Here is a 20,226-nt window from a genome sequence, read left to right as displayed (position 1 = left end):
TCTTGATAATTGCCATTCTGACAGGAATGAGATGGAATCTCAATGTGGTTTTGATTTTCATTTCTCTAATTGCTAGAGATGTTGAATATTTTTTAAAAATATTTTTGTGAGGGTACCAGGGATTGAACCTAGGGGCACTCAATCACTGAGCCACATTCCCAGCTCTATTTTGTATTTTATTTAGAGACAGAGTCTCACTGAATTGCTTAGTGCCTTGCTTTTGCTGAGGATGGCTTTGAACTCATGATCCTCCTGCCTCCGCCTCCAGAGCCACTAGGATCACAGGCACGTGCCACCACACCCGGCTCATATTTTTTTGACCATTTGTATATCTTCTATGAAGTCCCTGTTCAGTCCCTTTGCCCATGTATTGACTGGGTTACTTAAAACCCTGACTTTTTAAAAAGGAAAGTTTCAAGGACCTCACAAGCACAGTACACGGCACGGACCCCCGGGTACCGGCATCCAGCTCAGCACGTATGCACTCAGGGGCAGTCCTGTCTAACCTGAACACTGTCCACATTTTCCTCCCCAAAAACTGACCCCCAGACTTTGTACCACTTCTTTAAAAGTATTTCATTACATGTCTTAAAAATCAAAGACTTTAAAAAATGTGGACACATTGTAAAGAAACTTACAGCAATCACTTAGTGTCATCAAATATTCAGTCGGCGCTCACTCTTGCATTCATACCTGTGTTCTTCACTGACGTGAAAGAACTGCAATGAAGCAGACCCCTCCAGGGCACGGGCACAGGTGCCCTGCCTCGCCACATGTCCTCCCTCCATCCTCTCTCCTGCCTCCATCCACCTGTCTCCTGCGTTAGGATCTTGCTGGCTGCATCTTCAGGAGGCCTCCATCTCCAGGGTGCCACCAAACATGATCCTTTGTCCCCTGGGCTTGCTGCATTGAGACAGCTGGGCCTAGGGGGTTGCCCAGGGTGTAGACTCACACACAGAGGGCTGTACGTGCGTGTGCATAGGTCGAGGAGTGGGATAACTGGGTCAATGCCTGGAACCCCGTGTCGAGGTGCCTCAGTGTCTCAGGGGTCCTGGGGCGCCTGCTGACCATGAAGGTCCCCAGCATCTTCCCATGTGTGAGTCTAACAGCCATTTTACTAGTTGGATCAGACATTAAGACAAAATATCCTTCATCAGTTTGATGTTTGGCCCCTGAGGCTGAGTTCACACAGGAAAACAGGATGCTCTCTCTCTGTGTGATTGGAGATGGCTCCACTCCACATTTCTCTTGGCAAAGCTGCCCCCCAGCCCTTCAGCAGGACCCAGAGTCTGGGAGGCTACCAGGTCCACTCACGAGGTGTGCCAGGCTTGCCTCGCACGTTGCTTGTTCTAGAACTGGAATCACCCCTGACACAAGAAGATCCTTGTTTCTTTTATTAATAAAACTGGATTAAGAAGCTACAATCCATTTGAAGGGTGGCCATTACAGCGAGTTGGTCAATAGAGTTTGTGTATATGTGTGAATTTTTAAATTTTAATTTAAAAGAAAAAAATGCTTCATGAATTCAGGGCAATTTATCCAATTCAAATTTAAGGGTTACACATGTTTCTCATTTCTTTGATTTTGTACCTGTATCTTTTTCCTCTCACACATGAGAAGTCTGGGTCTTAAGGAGACAGCACTGACTATTTCCTCTGTCTTCCATAGTTTTAGAAGAACAAAGCCAATGGCTGCTGAAGAGTTTAAAATTCTTTGTGGTAGTCTTTTTTCCCATTGTGTATATCCCACTGGAGACGTAAGGTCAAATTACTGGGTTTAAAGGTCATTTGGGCTCATTCCTCTATTATGGTCATGGTAAAGCCACCCACTAGAATTATCATCAGTTTACATCTTTTCATTTCACTTTTGTTTGTTAGGGGTTATCTTAACGAATTTCAAAATCACCTAGAATGTTTCAAGCTTTTCAACGTATGGGTTTATCCTTTTATTTTAAAATATAAGTTAATGATTATATAGAATAGTTTTTTTTTCTCTCTTTCTCATTCGCTCGGTCTTTGATAATGACAGCATGCTACATAAAGCTTTTCTGCCCTGCTTCTGCATTTGAGAAAGTGTTCTGCAGATCATTCCACAGAAGGACGCAGTCATCTTACCACTCTTTTCAAAGCTACATAATTCCCCGTCATGTTTGTTTCGAGAAAATTCCCTCTTGATTGACATCTGTATATTTCCAGGCTTTTGCTATGATAACTAGAGCTGCAGTTCATTTTTCTGAAAATGCATCTTTTCCTATTCCTGTCAGACATCCTTAAATGACTATTCTAGTTTTAAAAATTGTCTTTTAAAAACCCTTTTAGAGAATCTGACAAGAAAACATCATCCCATGGGGTTGGGAGAGGATGCTCAGGTACAGGTGCTCCACAGTTGTGAGTACTGCTCACCTGTCATGATTACCTGCTACCTAGCACTCAGGTCAATTACCCCGTGTCCGGGCAATCAGAATTCCAAGACTGCAGGATCCCATCAGAGCCATATTCTTTCAAGAAACAAGAACAATTTTTATGACGTGGTTTTTACTAGGGATTCATTGAGCTGCCGAAGTCACTAGGTGAACTTAGCTCCAGATCTCACCCCTGTGAGGGTGCTGGCCCTGGTCCAGGGAGCTAGCCTCTTTCTCTGTGCCTCCTCAGTCACTCTCAAGGCTTAGCACCCTTCTCCAACAATCTAAGACCTCCCTGTCTGCAGCCACATTTAAACACGCTTAGGATGTGCTGTAGCTTGGAATTTAAGCCCAACAGATCAGTGATACATTTAGGCAACATTTCTCTTTCATATCCGTTAGTAACACTAAAAAGACCACAAACATAAAACATGAAAATGTCTGCAGTAAAAAATTGATTTTCATATATTTCTATCTTCATCAATAATTTTTACATTCTAAAAAGGCAACCAGGTTAAATCAAAAACATTAAAATATTATTCTTACTTGCTAACTTATCCTTTTAATTTATTTTGTTTTATTATTTTTTTGTGGTACCGGGGGTCAAACCCAGAGCCTCCACGTTCTGGTCCAGCTCTCTACCATCGAGCCACAGCCCAGCACAACCAGTTTACTCTTAAAATTTAATGACATACTTGTCCCTGCTTGCCACCAGGTAATAGACTTGCTATCTTATTTGTTTCTTCTTTTTACTGAATCAAAGCTCTGCATCTTTACCCACAGCCAGCAACAGGTCAAAATGCTTTACTGCAAGGTCTGCAGACTGAAGCTCAGAGGCTTAGACAACACAGATGCTGGCTCTTTGCTGTCTAAGTGGGGTCAGTGGTGAATGTTTCCCTTATTAAATGGACTCAGTCACCAGGTCTTGCCTGACTTCTCTGTTAATTTTGGAAAGCTCATCAATAATATTCCCACAAAAGTGAGAAATATCGATATAATAAACCACAGCTCTTGGCAGGGGTGCAGGCAGACACAGGGGTATGAGGAATGCTGGGTTAGAACAGGCAAATGAAACAGGAGGAGAGTTGTGTGCGTTGGGGAAGTGAGAGCTGTGCACGTTGTCCCGCCGACCGCAGCTTCTTACCATGTCCTGCCCACACAGGGTGCCCTCTGCCGCCGGCATGAACTTCGTCTCACATTTCCTTCCTATGCGATGGCACCACAGGGCTTTACAGATGTCCTAAACAGAATAAACGAGGTCATCAGTGTGGCCAATGGTCCATACACTTGCGATAAAATGTCAGTGAAAAGTCTACAGGAAAAACAACATTCTCCATTAAAAACGGATGTGTATCCTGCAGCAGAGCACGTGGTGGACGAGGCGTCCGAACCTGTGTTTGGAATTTCTTCTTCAGAATTCCATCTCTGAATCTGTTTATTTGGATTTACCCAGTATAAATTTAACAACATTATATTCTCCAAGTTAAAAGGAAAAAATATGCTTGAACCAAATATTGTAGAAAACTACAAGACAATTACAATTTTTTTAAAAAGCCAACAAAACAATTTATGATTTATTCTTTTCCACTTCAATTTCCACTAACCTCTTGAAATTGGGATTATAATTTTTAAATTAAAGATGATTAGGAAACTTGTTGATCCATCCTTCCTTCTATCATCCATACATTCAAACCCACCCATCATCCATCCATCATCCACCCATCATCCATCCATCATCCACCCACCATCCACCCATCACCCTTCCATCACCCACCCATCATCCACCCACCATCCACCCTTCCATCACCCACCCATCATCCACCCACCATCCACCCACCCATCACCCTTCCATCACCCATCCATCATCCACCCATCATCCACCCATCACCCTTCCATCACCCATCCATCACCCACCCATCACCCTTCCATCACCCATCCATCATCTACCCATCATCCACCCATCACCCACCCATCACCCTTCCATCACCCATCCACCATCCACCCACCATCCACCCATCCGTCCCTCCAACATCCCCAAAGCTTTGGTGAAAACTTTAAATACGTGAAGCATCTCACTAGACACAAGGTTCTGTAATGAACAGGACCCAGACTCACAGTCTTGAACTTGGTCTCAAAGGAGTGAAGAGAATCTACTGCACAGGGAGGGAGAGGTGCCTCAACTGGGGAGGGACAGGAAGTAGGCTGAGCCTGCAGAGCCGCAGAAGGCTTGCCTGGAGGACTCCAGGAGTCTCTGAACAGCCGCCCTTCTTCATTGTCCCTTGGTGCTGGGGATCAAACCCAAGGTCTCACACGTGCTAGTCGAGTGCTCCACCACTGACGCAGCCCCGACACAGTTCTTGAGCTGGGGCCCTGTACCAGGAGGCAGGGGACACTCAGAGAAGAAGGGCGTGTGTAGGAAGCACTCAGGATGAAGAGGGTGTGGAGGAAGAACACCCAGTGGCCGTCCTGCGTAAAACAAGGGCTGGGATACGTGAAGGACGACAGGCGTCCCAAATGGAAAGAATTATTTTTTACTTCATATCATTTGATTCCAAAGGAACATTTAGTGACAGGCAAAGTAGGACCTGTGATATGACGGAAGCTTCTGGAATGCTGGTGGGAGCTCTGGCACAAGGTGATGAAACATTTCTGAAGCTGTGTGCAATTTTACAGGAAATGGAGTGGCTGCAAGTGCCAGGCCCCGTTACTATGGAGAAAACGCAGGCAGCGAAGCTGGGCTGAGAAGACGCCCCGCGGCCCGGGTCCACACTCCAGTAGCACCGTGTAAGGCGGCTCGAGAAGGGCGTTGTTTTTAATGATCCATTTTAACTTTACTGTCGTGAAACTTGTTCTGAAGTCCCCTTACACTTGTTTATGCACCACACATTAAGAAGTTAGGTATTTATTAAAGACACAGCTTTGTCTTTTTTCTGCCTGTATCTCCTCAATAAAAAAATAACTCTGGAACTTGGAATCTTTACAAGTGAGCTTTCAGTGTTTTGATTCAGAAATCAGTTGCTTTTATTCTGAGCCATTCATAAAAATCTCACATGGTCACAATCACTGTGCCATTAAGTGCCATTTTCTTGTGAATCCCCAGGATCTTTAAGTACTCCTGGGACAAATGTGTCACATTGGTGGCTGGCACTTTGTTTGGCTCAGGTCCTTCTCAGAGGGGGACAAAGAGCTCTACAGCTGCTCTGTGAGAGCCGCGGCCCAGAGAGCGGCAGCAGGTGGCACAATTGCACTGGACTGGTGGCCCACAGAGGCCTCTGGGTGGAGGGGACATAGAGGTCTACTGATGCAGGACGCTGGGTCTGAACATGGAAGAAGAGAGTGCAGTGAACAGACGCGGACAAGGAAGCTGCTGGCGTGCTGGGTCAGGTGGGAGATGGCCACAGGGGTCCAGCACAGAAGTGGGCATCCCACAGAAATAGAACTGGTGTGGATTAGGAGGACTGGATTGGGGCAGCCAGGGCCTTGTGTCCTCACTGTGTGTATGAGGGTCGCCAGTCACCAACATGTCCAGAGGCTGGATGTAGTGGGCACAGGGAGCATGCCCGGCTTGGGGCCTGGACCTAACAGCTGCTAAACCACTGCTCGCTCTCTGCACTCCTAAGGGCTTGAGGGTGTTCCAGCAAGTCACAGTTCTCATCCTGCCATCACAGCGCCACTCATCCTGCCATCACAGCGCCACTCATCCTGCCATCACAGCGCCACTCAGTGGTTGCTGTGACTGCAGGACTAGGGGGCTCATTCCCAGGGCCCAAGACTACTCAAGATGATGCAAGGTAAATGGTGCAAATTATTCTAGTATGTTCATGGTCACTACGTGGTGCAGTGCTGGGTACCTAACAGGCTGTCAGAAAATGCTTTCTCAACAAGTCGAACATGTACTTGGTTGTTCCTGTACAAACAAGTGACAGTATGAGCAGGAAAAGTTTTAGTATATGATGAAGTTAATGATGATCAGTGAACTGAAGGAAGGACTGGACGGTAAGATGATATAGCTCCCATCCAAGGTGATTCCAGAACATTCTTAATGTTTTAGTTTTTGGAAGCATTATGCAGAATAAAAAAACAGGGTGGCAGATACTATCACAGGTAACAGTTTCAAACTCAGCTAAGTGTAAAGCCTTCAAATGCAGGATACTGTGCCAGCTCACCACCAGAGCAGGGACATCCCTAGCTCTCCTGCACCCTGGCTCAGACCCTCTGTGCACTTCAGCCTCAGCCTGGGACCCACTCAGTGCCCAATTCCAGTGTTCAGGCAGGAAAACATTTTACATGAGACACACTTGTCATATCAAACAATCCATGTCCCTGTTCAACATTAGCAATAGCACTCGAGACCTTGGCATCCTACAGATTTAATTGTCTGCCATAAAAAATATGGCGCTTCGTCTGGACACCCCAGTAAATGCTGTAGTATCACAAAGATTTAAGTGAGGAAATGAAAATTAAACCACAACTAAACAACCCCAAGCCCTTTGCTCTAACATTTACCACACTGACTTGACTTCTAAGTTGTGGACATAACCTACAATGACGGTGTTAAAGCATCACTACTGCGTGCCGTGGTGGCCTCAGGGAACTAAGAGTCCTCTTGGAGTAAGGATCCTGTTAAATCACAGTTCTAGTATCCAGGCAGCAGTAATGTGAGACTTGCTGCATGGGGTGGGGGAGCTCCTAACTTAGCCACAGGACCCAGCACACTAAGGAGATCTGATTTCAAGTAATTCTAGCTAGTTATATTTCAGACAGCAGGCCACGGAGCTATGTTGATGGAGCACAGTAGTAATGGTAAAGACCCAATGTTTGTGACACTAGTGCTTAACGTGGCAGAAAAGAGCCAAACCCTGTGTGGAGAGGGTCTCCTGCAACCTTCTCTGCAGCTTTAGGGAGGGTGCTCGCTCATGACTCGACCTGTGACTTCAGAGCTTTGTTTACAAAGACCAATTTCAGTAATAACGTCGTGACTAAGCTGAACACAAAGCATAACACCCCAAACCAGCATTTCAGATGGCTGAGTTGAAGACTTGAGGAGGCCTTCAGCACAGTTGTCTCATCTCCTTAGACAGCCTGTACGGTACTCAGAAGATACAAATGACACCATGGTCAGATGTGCAATGCCCTGTAACATGTTCCACCCGGTGGGCTGCTCCTATTGCTAATTCCCATCATCACTCTGCATCCGTAGGTAGACAGAGAAATCCGTTGTCACACATGTGTGTGAAATTACACCCAAGAATGTAGACACACACACACACACACACACACAAATTCTAGGGGAACTTATTCCATAGGAAGAGGCCTTAGGAATATGGGGTAAAGACAATGATAGCAATTTGAATCTGAGATCTATAGGAAAACATAAACACATAATGATAAATATATAAGGAAATATAAAATATAGTCATTTCTTGTCTTAATGTTATAAAACTATTTTAAACAAAAAATATGATATTGCACCACGTGGCTTATAACATGAATATGCATCGAAGTAAATGTGGCAGTGATGGGTAAAGTGTGGGCAGTAGGGATCTTCACACTACAGACAGCATGGACAGCTGCACATGGACTGACGTGTGGTGAGAATCCTTTACCACACACCAAGAGGCTGTGCAGACTCTTGTTAAGAGGTTACTGCACACAGTAACCTCTAGAGCAGCCAAACACTAGCACTAGAAAGTGGAGCCAAAAAGCAAGTAGAGGTTAACCAACAGAATCTATAACAAGTAATTTCTTCCACAAGGCAGAACATAGGAATCACAAAAGAAAAAGAAATGAAATAAAAAGCAAAGAGCAAAATGGCAGATTTAACTTCCCTATATCAATAATTACATTAAACAGAACAATTAAACATTCTAATGAAAGGTCAGAGATTGCTCAGTAATACCAAATAAAAGAATGCTTATAACACACATTTTATACAAAATACAAGCAAATTAGAAATAAAAGGATAAAAGATTATTATGTGCATAGGATTCCTAAGTCAGCTAATATGGCTATATAAATATAAAACAAAGTAGGATTTAAGAAGAGTAATATGACCAAAATTGTTATTATAAATTAACAGAAGAGTCAAGAAGACGGAACAATCTTAAATACATACACACCTCCTATGGAGTTTCAGAATATAGAAAACAAAATCGAAAGCAGAGAGGGAAATAGGGACATACACAACCATCATCAGCAATTAGAACACCCATCACCAAGAAGCTGCTATGTCTGATAGCAAATATAATGCAGGATACAGAAGCTGTAAATGATATTTTCAAATAAAAATAGGCGTTTCTTAAACAATATACCTGAGCAGCTCAGAATTCACATTTAAGTGTCCGAGACTTTATGGAAAGGGATGCTGGTAACAGGTGCATGTGTTTGTCAAATTTAAATTTTATACTTAATGTATTTCACTACATGTAAATGTGCCCTCAAAAATAAAAAAAAAAATCCTGAATTTGACTGATAATTGTTTTCCAGAGGGCTTTAGGATACCATAAGGGACATGGTTTGTGGTCACAAAGCAATGCCATGAGGAGAACGGAGCACAATCTGGAAAACCCCATCTTTAAAAGAAAACACTGGTGCTTTGTCTCTTCTCCTCAACAAGCACAAGAGAAACAGTCGAGAAAGAAAGCCCTCAGGGAATTCCCATCTCCTGCTAGGTCTCAGGCAACACCAGGGTGTGGGCCGACCTGACTCACGGGCTACCCACTGGCAGGCCAACGTGCCCAGCTGAAGAGGCAGGAGCCCCTCCTGGGAGCCTGCTTGGGTTTAAGCTGGGGTGTTCCCAGCACATTCCCACGTGTTGGGGTGGGGGCTGGGGTTTGCTGCAGGACTGTATTCTTTGTCTATTTTCCTCTTGATTTCATTATAAACTAGAATAGAAGAGACCTCAAATCTAGGTACTTTCATTTAATTCATGAGAAGCATTCTGTGGTCCAGTAGAGCAGGCTCCTAAATCTCCATTTTCCCCGCTTAACAAAAGCATGTGTCTGCGTTACATGAGGAATATCTATAGGAAATGATGTCGCTGGGGTAGACACCATCTTTTATGAGAAACTGTTCTATAAATACTTTATTTGAGGAATTTAATAATCAGAAGCCCTGCATAGGCTGCTGCTTTCTAATAAATTATCTTATATAGGGAGGGAGTAGAGGGAACATTGTTTTCTTAATATCATCTGAAAGAAATGCAGAATATTAATTTGCTGACTTACCCCAGCTAAAAGTTCTTGTGGAGCTCCCACATGATAAATCAGAGAGAGAGATCCCACCTAACAGGCCAAGTTGGTTCTCAAATGAAAACTGATACCCACAGCAGTATCTACTGTCATCTTCTCTGCCAGTAAAACATGTGTTTCCTGTTATGTAGGGCCAGCCCTAACATACAGAGGGTTTGACATTTGGTAGGTACCCAATAAATTCCGAATACATCAATGTCAGTTACACTAAATAAAATGATTTTGTGAATCATATTGCATTGAGCGTTTGCCAATAATCACTTGCCTTTTTAAAATCCAGCATGCATAGCTTGGCTTTTTCTCCAAATTGCCACTTGCACTGTGTGTTTGCATTGTATAACTCTCCCGGCAGCTTCTCAGGGTACTTGTATTCCTTTCCAGGTTTTGGTTGGTCAGCAAGGCATACTGCTTGGGTAGTGCTGAAACAAAGAGGAGATGGGCAACTGGGGAGGGTTACCAAGGAGGTCCCATCAACCGAATCTCTATCTCATGCAATTGTGCAAACTATTTTGCCTAGAAGGAAACTTTTTTCCTATGGTTCATTGTATCATTTATCCTGATCATATTTAAACACAGCAGCACACATTTCTGAGATTATTAATAATAAATTTTACCTTTTCCAAGAAGGCAATTTGTTCTTTGTTAGATTTCTCAAACTTATCAGGGGGAAAAGTGTAACTGAATAATTAAAACCAGATGTTCAATGTGAGAAGTTCCTATAACAAAATCTTTTATGTACTCTTCTTGCCAGAAACCATCAAAAGATGAAACCAGGCACTGTAAAAATCAAAATGCAATGAGACTATTTCAGTCTGGAATTTCTTCCTTTCCTTTCTGCCTCCCCTCTTATCTTTTAGGCAGGGAACAGTCTGTGTAATACCTTAGACCTTCTAGAGGACCTTCAGGGAAGACCACATTTCCACTAGCAAATGTCTATGTTCAGGTGATTTCTGCCCAGACCTTCCAATCCAGAAGGAATCTAACTCTAGCGAAGTTCCCTAGTAGATGACTAAAGACCAACTAATGCTCACTTCCTCCACAAATGGAGCATTACATTCCCTACCAGGATGATTTGGGAGTAATTTGTGCATTTTAGGGTGATATTTGAAAGTTTCTATGATTGCAAGTAGCAACTAAATCCTTTCAATAAATTTCAATATCTCCGAACCTAAAACTGGCGAAAACTTATTAACAAAATTCAAGCAAGTTATTCTATAGATGTACAGACTGATTCTAAAGCACACAAGGAGAGGCTAAGTACACAGAACTCTTCTCACAGCGCTGAAGGAGAATGCAGCTGGAGAGCTGACACTGCCCAACGCAAGACTCACGGAGAAGCCACAGTACCAGGAAAACGTGGAGCTGGTGGAAGGACACACCTAGATCAGGGAGAGCCCAAACAGACCACATACACCTGGCCACTGATTCTTGACCTGGGAGGAAGTCAAGAGAAGGAAGAAGGGACGACACGCTTTCTGTAAACACAGCCAGGACAACTGGACATCTACATGCAAAAAGAAAAATCTAGAGACTTTAGAGGCTCACAGTACCTGATTTCAAGATTTACAGTGAAGCTGTGGTAAACAAGCCATTGTCATTTTGGCAAAAGGACAGACAAACAGATCAACATAACAGAATGGGGATTCCAGAAAGACAGCAGCGCCATAGGTCAGTTAAGTTTCTGACGAAGTTGCAAATCTAATTGAGAAAAGGAAATCTGTCCTTTTCATTAGACAGTACTGAAAAAAATTGGACAGCTTATGAAGAAAAGAAGCTTGGTCCATACCTCATGCCCCATAGGAAAATTAACTAAGACTGGCTCGTTAGCCTCAATATAAAATGAAGAGAACCTATACAATTACAGGAAACTAGACTGTACACCCTTCACGAAAATTGGATCATAGACTTAATATAAAGTGTAAAATTATAAGACCTTTGGAAATAACATAGAAGAATGCCTCCATGATCTTGGGAGTGGTGGTGTCCTTTTAAGATTTAACACCGAAGGCATACTTGATAATACTTGATAAGCTAGACTTTATTAAAATCAAAACTTCTGTTCCGTGAAAGACACTAACAAGGAAATGAGAAGACAAGCCACAAACTGGGAGAAAATACTTTCAAAAGTCACACCTGATAAAGGATTGTTATAAAATATATAAATAACACTTAAAATTCAATAATAAGAAAATAAGACAAAATAAAAACTCAAAGAGAGAGAAAAGCTCTGAATAGACACTTTGTTAAAGAATATATACAGATGACATGCAAATAAAAGATGTCCAACATTGTGGGTGATTAGAGAATTGCTATGTAAACTCTCAGTGAGGTTCCCCTGCACACCTACCAAGATGGCTGGAATCCAGAACCCTGACAGCATCAGGTGTTGATGAGGTTGTGAAGCCACAGGAACTCTCATCCGATCAGAATGGATACCAAAGAAAAGTCGTTTGATCATTTACAAACTATCTACCACAACATTCATTTGGACAAATGAATTTTGACTTTGTTGTATGCCTGGCACACAATATCCAGTAGCATCCATGTGACATGCAAAGCAATAAAACTTGGAGATTACTTGGAAAATTATATTTAAGACTTTGGAATGAGAAAACCTCTTTTCTCAGTGGTTTATAGGAAGTACCAACCCTAAAGAAAATATAGATGATTCAGACTCCACAAGGAAAATGAAAACCCCCGCCTATCAAAAGACTATACCGGAAGAGCAAGTAGGAGCCCCAGAGTGAGAGATGTTTATGTTCCATATATTCTAGGACGGATCAAAATGTTCATGGGTGTATAAAGAATTCCCACCAAGAAATAAGGAAAAGAAGGCCTCGGTTTTTTAAATGCTCAAGAGATTTGAACAGGCACTTTACCAAAGAGGTTGGTCAAGTGGCCATTAGAATTGTTAAAATGGTATTTGCCCTCATTAATCACCACCTTAAGCTGCCAGTGAACACCCCACAACATGACAAAAGTGAGAAATATCAACACCACATATGGCAAAGGTCAGGAGCACGTTTAAATGTCCCACTATTTTATAAAGAACTTGAGAGATGATTTGGTGCTAGCTCATCATTTTCCAAGTAAGAAGAGGGGGTTTCTGAGAAGGATGCATTATTTGTTAAGGAGTCCCCTTCCAGGGATGAAGATGTGCTCAGCTCCTGGGCTCCACCCTGCCTTCTCCCCACTACATGGCGGTGCTCCTCTCCAGCCTCAGAGTTGCAGGGGCTCTGCAGAAACCAGGACCAGCTGTGACTCGCTTGCCTTCCTGAAGGTGGAGTTTACACAGCAGAGCAAGCTGAGGACTGAGCGCACTGTTTCCATTGGATGCAGGAACATCTTTAATTATTTTTAAAGTAAAGAGAGTCCATGTTGTCATGAATTGTGAAATAAGAAGCTAAAATTTCCCTACGTCATGGACCTCCCAGCTGCAGACATGAGCAATCATGATGATTTTGTGTCTGGTAACAGAAAATGACATAGGAATTCATTGAGTGGGCTGATGAATTTACTCCAAATAAGTATTTGTCCTCACAACTCTACAAGAATGGAAGTTCTGCTGACAACTTCAGGCCAACTGGGTTCCCTCTTCATGTATTTTTTTTCCATCTGCCCGATGCTAGACTATTAATAAAGGAGAGCAGATTCATCTCTAGAAGCTAGCCAATTATTCTTACCCACTGTTGGGAACCTGTCCACACATGATTGATATTTTCCTATTAATCGATTGAAGATGCCTATTTATAAAAGTAAGAAAACTTTCCAAAACATTAAATGCTGACAAATGCCTTGGTGTGATCGATGCTACGTGGACTTCCTTGGAGTCTCAAGATCAGCCTGGGATTGGCTGTCAGACCTCCATGCTGTAACAAAGTGTCTAGTCAACTCCATGGTCAGCTGAATCTCAAGATACCTTGGGAGGAGCCCAGGCCGGCAAACCCACCCGAGCTGCATGCACAGGAGGCTGAGCAGGGAGTGACCACCAAGGGCGCAGGGAGGTGACACAGTTGGTGCAAGTGTTCATACCTTAAAAACTTGTGCAGGTACTGGCGGCTGCAGGGAGACCAGGAGAAGACTCCGTTGCGTCCTGCCAGCGTGGGGGACATGATGTTGCCCTCTGACTTTTTGCACATGTTCCCTTCTCCATCGTGGACCATGCCAAAGCTACGGAAGAAAACGAGAGCGGTGGCTATTCAGAGCATAGTGCAGTTTCAAGTGTCAAATGTGCTCCAACAACCCCAAGTCTGACTGTGAATCCTCCCATAAGCTTCAAGCAAGGGAGGCCAAGGCAGAAGCCAACGTGGCTTGGGAGTGCACGGGTCTCTTCCGTTCTGAAGAATAGACCATTCATTGGAGTGATCAAAAGCATGCATGGGCATCCAATCAGAGCAAGTGCCCAGGTGCGTGCTGAGGGCAGATGTTTTAAAAAGGAGCATTTCAAGCCCGTGGGAAGGACAGTTTGTTTGTGACTTGATAAAGCTAAACTGATCAATCTTGCTTCCTTCTCTCTGCACTCTTTGATCACTGGGACTGTCCAAATTTCTAAGAACATTAGAAAATGCAAAAAACAGGCTCCCAGCCAGGAATTGTTGACCTGGGGAAGAGCAATCCAGGTATCTGAGGTTGCCAAATAAGCTCCCCAGGAGTGTGTGGTGTTTAATGCAACTAGAGGACGACTGAGCCCCTGCTGCTCTGGTTAAGGGGCTCACACTCCATCTCCACAGCCACCCTGTGTGCCTCCTTCTCATGCCAAGACCAGACCAGGCTGCGGGGTGGCAGCTGGGCAGTACGTGACTCCTCGACCCACGCCTCTCCTCCCTCTGGAGGGGCTTCTCCCCAGAACACAAAAGGGTGAATATGGTTGATTCATCTGTGGACATTTCCTGAAGCTGTTCCTATTACTCTTGAGTGAAAACCAGACCAGGGATCCAGCCCTGGCCTCGTGTCTGGGGGCAGCTCAACTGCAGTGGCTACAGATCAGGGCCACACTGACTGGCCACACTGACCTCCTGTTACCATGAGCCTACTCCAGCTTGACCTCCTCGAGTTTTCTGTTGGACAGCCTTGTGCTGCCATCGTCACCTCTCCCAGAGGACCCCAGCATGCTGCCTGGGGAGGAAGGCAGGGGGTTTGGGAGCTCCACGTGGCCCTGAAGACCTCCATTAAGGCAAATGCCTATTAGGACAGCCAAGCCATTATTGGCACTGTGTCTCCTAACCAGTCGTTGTGTGAACTCCCTGAGCACAGGGTCCTGACTAAGTGAGACACAGAGGAAAAAGAAAGGCAAGAGAGAAAAACAAGGATGAACAAGGCGGCCACTGGATCTGGGAGCTTTCTGAGGCCCAAATCCTTGAAGAGGGGAGGGAAGGGCAGGGACAGGAAACCCCACAGGGGAAGTGGCTCCATTTGGGGACAAGAGGCTCTGCACTTGTGGCTAAGACTGAACTCCTTTGTCCACTTAGCTGTGGACTTGGTAACTTAGCACTGCATGATAATAGGAGTGAAAACAGCATTCACAAACACCCACTGGGGCACAGGCACCATGTCAAGCACACGACACACATTTTCTAACTTAAACCTCATCACACCCCTCAGGTCAGCAAGGCTGAGGACTGGAGAGAGGCCCTGTCCAGGTGCAGAGTGAAGACCCGAGATCAGACACCAGGAGGTCAGGCCCTTGCTGGACATGCAGTGGTTAGACCTGGGCAGGACAGAAGAGTGTATCCAAGGAGATGTGGCCTGCAAGTACTGCTGGATTCCTGCAAAACTCCGACCAGTTCTGAGGATGATGTGGATGTGGTCATTCCAGCCTCCGCCCATTCTCTGAAGCTCTATTAAAGGCAATTAATCAGGGCCAAGGAGACCCTGTGGCAGAGGAAATGTGTCATGGCTGTGGAAAGGAGCTGGGCTCAAATCCCAGCTGGGAGGCGGCCCTGGGAGGCAGCAGTGGAGAGGAAATGCTTCCCACCCTGCCTGGCTGGCCCTCCACCTGCTTGTGAAGAAGATGCAACGTGGTCCAGCAACTGCCTAGATAGAGCCACTCCACCGCGGCCTACCTTTCTAAGGAACTGAAAGTGCCAAGGCCTAGGTCTACAGATACCTTGGTTTTAAGCTTTCTCATTAAAGGCATTTTCCGTGATTCTTCAAACTCTGCAGTGCGTTAAAGATCTGAGATACACTGCACAATGTGGCTAACCACAGCCTCTCTGTTGGCTTCTGATGCAGCAGGTTAGGGGTCAGGATCTGGCACTTGGCTGGATTCGTACACACCCCAGGGGATTCTGATGCCCATCCAGCATCACTATTTCATAAGTTGCGTTGTCCCTCAGTATACCATGCACAGACATGATGAACGCCAGTAAGTCAGCATAAATCTACCACAGCGGTCATATCTCATATTAACATTAATGTTAAAAGAACACATCTGGAAGATGAGGTTGGTATTTGTCAACCAAGAAAAATAATTACTACTGAAGGTATACATGCTAGATAATTTTATTTGCTCCTGTGCATCAGAACACTTTAGTTAAGTGGTTATCACCCATGCTTAAAATAATAAAATAGATTTCCTTCCTTCATCCTTTACCAATCTGTTAAGTTTGGGAAGAGCCGAGACCCTCTCATCCGTGCCCACAGCCCCACTGCCAGGGCTCCAGGGCTCATGGCAGGCTCTCCATGGTGGACCAACAAGACAGTCTTTCCGGCTGTAACACTAACTCAAATGCTGGGCACAAATCGAATTTCAGATTAGACTGGATTTGAAAATGATACTCAGGGTTGGATATGTTTAATGTTTTCCACGATGCTTTCTTGAATGATCTAATTGTTATCAGCAAATACTTTTGCATTTCTAGTGGTAGACCAGGATGAGCAGACCCGTGTGGCAGAGTGCGCACCAACTATTTCAGCTGTTCAGAGGGCACAGTTAGGGAACGGGGACACCCTTCAGAGGAGCGGAGGCTCAGTGTCATCTGGGTGCTCACTCCACCATTGGAGTGATGATGGTGTTCTGGGGGAGGGCCCCAGCATGGGCTTCATGAGCAGCACAGCTCATCCTCAAGAGGGGCAGGAGGCTGAGGTGGAGAGAGCAGCCGGGAGTGGCAGACACCTGCAGAGACCTCGGACTGGAGGGTCTCATCTCTGTCATGCACAAGCTGTTTGATAACAGGCAAATTGTTTAGCCCCCTGGGCTTCAGTTTCCAAATTATAAAGTCTACATAAACTGTACAGCATGCCCAGCATTGTGTAATTCACAAAGGAAAATTCAGAACTTCTGTCCCTTGTCCTGCTTTGAATATGGTCTTGGTCACATGCCTCGACATGTGGAAGTCACTCGTGCACATGTGTTGTATATATGTATGTGTATGTATTGGGTGGGGGGGAAGCCAATGGACTTCAAATACTTTTTGGATGCAGAAATAAGAACTTTCAAGAGGAACAGTGATAAATAAACTTGGTAAGAGCTGAAGCCCTTGGTCGGCCAGGGATCCTCAGGGAACAGTCTGATGATCACCAGACCAGATGATGGAGCAGGGGCCAGCTTGCTCCAGTATTCTATAGGTCCTTAAAGTCACCGAGCACCTCCTTGTCCCAGTGGAAGGGGCTCAGGGTGATGGCAGAGCACGGTCATGAACAGGTGGGAATGCCGATCACCCCCTAACACCTCAACGGCATCTACCATCCCTAGGGAGTGTGACTGAGCTGCACCATCTCATCACCCAGCTGTGGGGCTGCCTGCCCACGCTGCTTCTTCCAAGTGTCTCTGACTGTCCCCACGTGACCTCTTGCAATGCCCACACCCCTCTTTACTCCATCCCTCGCATGGTGTGTCTACTTTGTCTTCTTTCTTAGAATTTGGGAGGGCACGGGTTGCTTTTTCAATAGATTCCTACACAATGCCCTGTGGGCAGATGCAAACTGTGCCCAGTGACTGGGTGCGTAGATTCAGGGGAGCCAGGCCTGGAGGATCACACATCCCCTCAGCGCGGTAATCACGCTTTGGTGGTGTCTTAGTGGTCTGAGACACAGCACAAGGGTAACTCTTGAAGCCTACTCTGTAAAATGGACATGTGCAGTTCAGCTAGTATGGTTCATAATGGTTCATATTGCATGTGCACACGTGGCGGGGAGCTCCCGGGGCTCTCCTGATTGCAGATGGCAAGCCCATGTAAGAGCTGATGGGTGATGCTCTGTGAGCTCTGATAGTGACAGGGGCAGACAGAGGGCATGGTGGGGACATCAAGTCAAGGGAATAATTCTATAGTCTGGGCCCACGGTGCTGACCCCACATGCTTTCACTTTTTTTTTTCTTTTTTGTTGGTACCAGGGATGGAACTCAGGGGGACTTAACCACCGAACCCAATCCGCAACCCAATTTTTGTGTTTTATTTAGAGACAGGGTCTCACTGAGTTGCTTCATGACTCACTTTTTTCTTTTTCTTTTTTTTTTTTTTTTCCTGAGGCTGAATTTGAACTTGAAATCCTTCTGTCTCAGCCTTCCAAGCTGCTTTCACTTTTGAAAAGTAATTTACGTGCAGCCCATACTGGTTTAGTTGCCAGGATATGTTACATTTCTCTGCAAACCACAGGAGAAATACAGGCCCTGTTTTAATCAGCCTTTTCACTGCTGTGACTAAAGGACCTGACCAGAACAACTATAGGGGAGAAAAAGTTTATTTGGGTGCTCACGGTTTCAGAGGTCTCAATCCATAGAGAGAAGACTCCATTCCCCGGGGCTCACGGCAGAAGAGTGAGGCAGAGAGAAGCAGCTCACATGAAGATCAGGAAGCAGAGAGAGACTCCACTCTCCAGGAGATACAAAATACATGCCCCACAGCCACACCCCCCATGAGCCACCTCCTCCAGCCACACCCCACCTGCCTCCAGTCACCACTCAGGTGATCCTATCGCTTCAATAAACTTGTTCCCATTACTCTGAGTGACATGCCTGAAATCATTCTGACTTGATTGCAAGATCTGGGGTTTGGAGGGGGGCCTTCATGCCATCTCAGTTTTCTTGGAGGCCCCAGCCTCCAAATGATAGAACCCATGAATCTGGAATCTGTGCCCTGCCCACCAAATGGTATGACTTCTCTTAGCAAAGGGAATTCTCCAATGGACTTGTGTCCAGACACACTCTTCCACAGGTGCCTTCTGCCCTCTGTGCATCTGTGTGATTCATCAACACCACTTCTAGCAAACTCTATGTCCTGCTTCAAGACATTTAATATAACTAGAAAACTCTCCTTGAACCGTGTTCACTCAGCAATCCTGGTTCATCGCCTTGTACTGGAGCAGAATGCACATCTGGATTCCGGCTCCAGTCTCTCCAAACCACCTGTTCTTGACAATTTCTATTGTTAGGTCCAATTCCCCAGTATGAAGGGCAAGTAGGTGGTGGATGAAAACAACTTAGAAGAAAGAGGATGGGCATAAACTACGATCCTTCCTTGAGTTGCGCTGAAGGTGAGAGATCATGGAGTGTGAAGCTAGATACACGCTCCATCGTGAACAGGACCCAGGACATGGCTGTCACCTCTGAACCAGGACGTTCATGTGTCTTCCACAGAAAAAGTCCTAATAGATGAAAAATTACTTTTTAACCCTCAACATGTGGAATTCAAATTTGACCCTCGTTGGAGCTCCTTGCCAAAGATATGGTAAAGGCACAATGTCTGTGCCAAGGCATCTGATCCCTGCATCAAACCTGAAATTCCTTCCTCAAGAAATAGAATAAAATTCGTGAATGCAATAAATGTGCTTGTCTTCAAGTCAATTAAAGTAAAATGTATGACGTTTATTACTGATGTCATGTGCTGTGGCCTTTCTCATTTGGAGCTGTCAGGCCTAAAGCTCCACCCTTCATTTGTCCCCCTCCCCGCTCACATTCTGGCTCACTCACCCCCATTCCACACACACACACTTGCTGAATACTCAGCCTGGACCCCTAAGTTGGGGAAAGCAGTTTAAGAGATTTTCCTAAGTGATTTCCTCAGTTTGAGTTGTCTGTGAAATTGCTCCACAAATTTTACAAAAGTTGCCTGATCCAAAACAGGCATTGCCATCATCATGGCTACTACTGTTATCATAACAGCGATCGCTGGTTTGCGTACTTAGCTTATGCCCAAAGCACACATTTCCTGTTTTCTCGGCGTGAGCAGAAGCTGTTTCGTCGACAACATTGCCTCTTAGAGCTCTGGGTCTCTCCCCTGCAGTGTCCTCTGAACTGCCGCTGGTCCCGAGGATGGGGTTGCTTCTGGAGGTCATTCTCCCATCACTCTCCCTCCTCATGGGAGCTCCTTCCTTCCCACCCACCTGCAATCCCACTCTCAAGTGATCTACATTTCTCTAGTTTTAAGGAAGTTCTTCAGCCATCAGGCCCAGGCTGAGTGAGGAAAGGAACTACTAACAATTGGCCGACTCTGGTCCCTGTTGACCTAGGGATGGAGGGCTCTGTTAGAGGCATCCAGATTCGCGTCAGTCGGCTTCACCTCCTGCAGCGGCTGGCACTGCCAGCGCCCATATCTCAACCTCTTATCAAACGCTGACGGCTCAGTCCGGGTGACTTAA

At 45.2% G+C, this 20,226-nt stretch overlaps 1 protein-coding gene across 2 annotated transcripts in view; it reads right to left on the bottom strand.

Moving 5' to 3' along the window:
* Positions 1–20,226, bottom strand: part of Adamts16 (ADAM metallopeptidase with thrombospondin type 1 motif 16) — a 125,115-nt gene that overhangs the window by 62,465 nt on the left and 42,424 nt on the right. For both annotated transcript variants that reach the window (XM_048813971.1, XM_015490389.2), the window contains exons 9-11: positions 13,684–13,821; positions 9,917–10,070; positions 3,546–3,641 (exon numbers count right to left, since the gene is read on the bottom strand). In XM_048813971.1, the coding sequence (XP_048669928.1) occupies positions 3,546–3,641; positions 9,917–10,070; positions 13,684–13,821 (388 nt within the window). The remainder of the gene's footprint in view (positions 1–3,545; positions 3,642–9,916; positions 10,071–13,683; positions 13,822–20,226) is intronic.

This window comes from Marmota marmota, unplaced genomic scaffold (genome assembly GCF_001458135.2).
Source record: "Marmota marmota marmota unplaced genomic scaffold, marMar, whole genome shotgun sequence".
NCBI classification, from domain to species: Eukaryota; Metazoa; Chordata; class Mammalia; order Rodentia; family Sciuridae; genus Marmota; species Marmota marmota.
The sequence above is the reverse complement of the archived record's forward strand: the minus strand, read 5'-3'. Positions and strand labels throughout refer to the sequence as shown.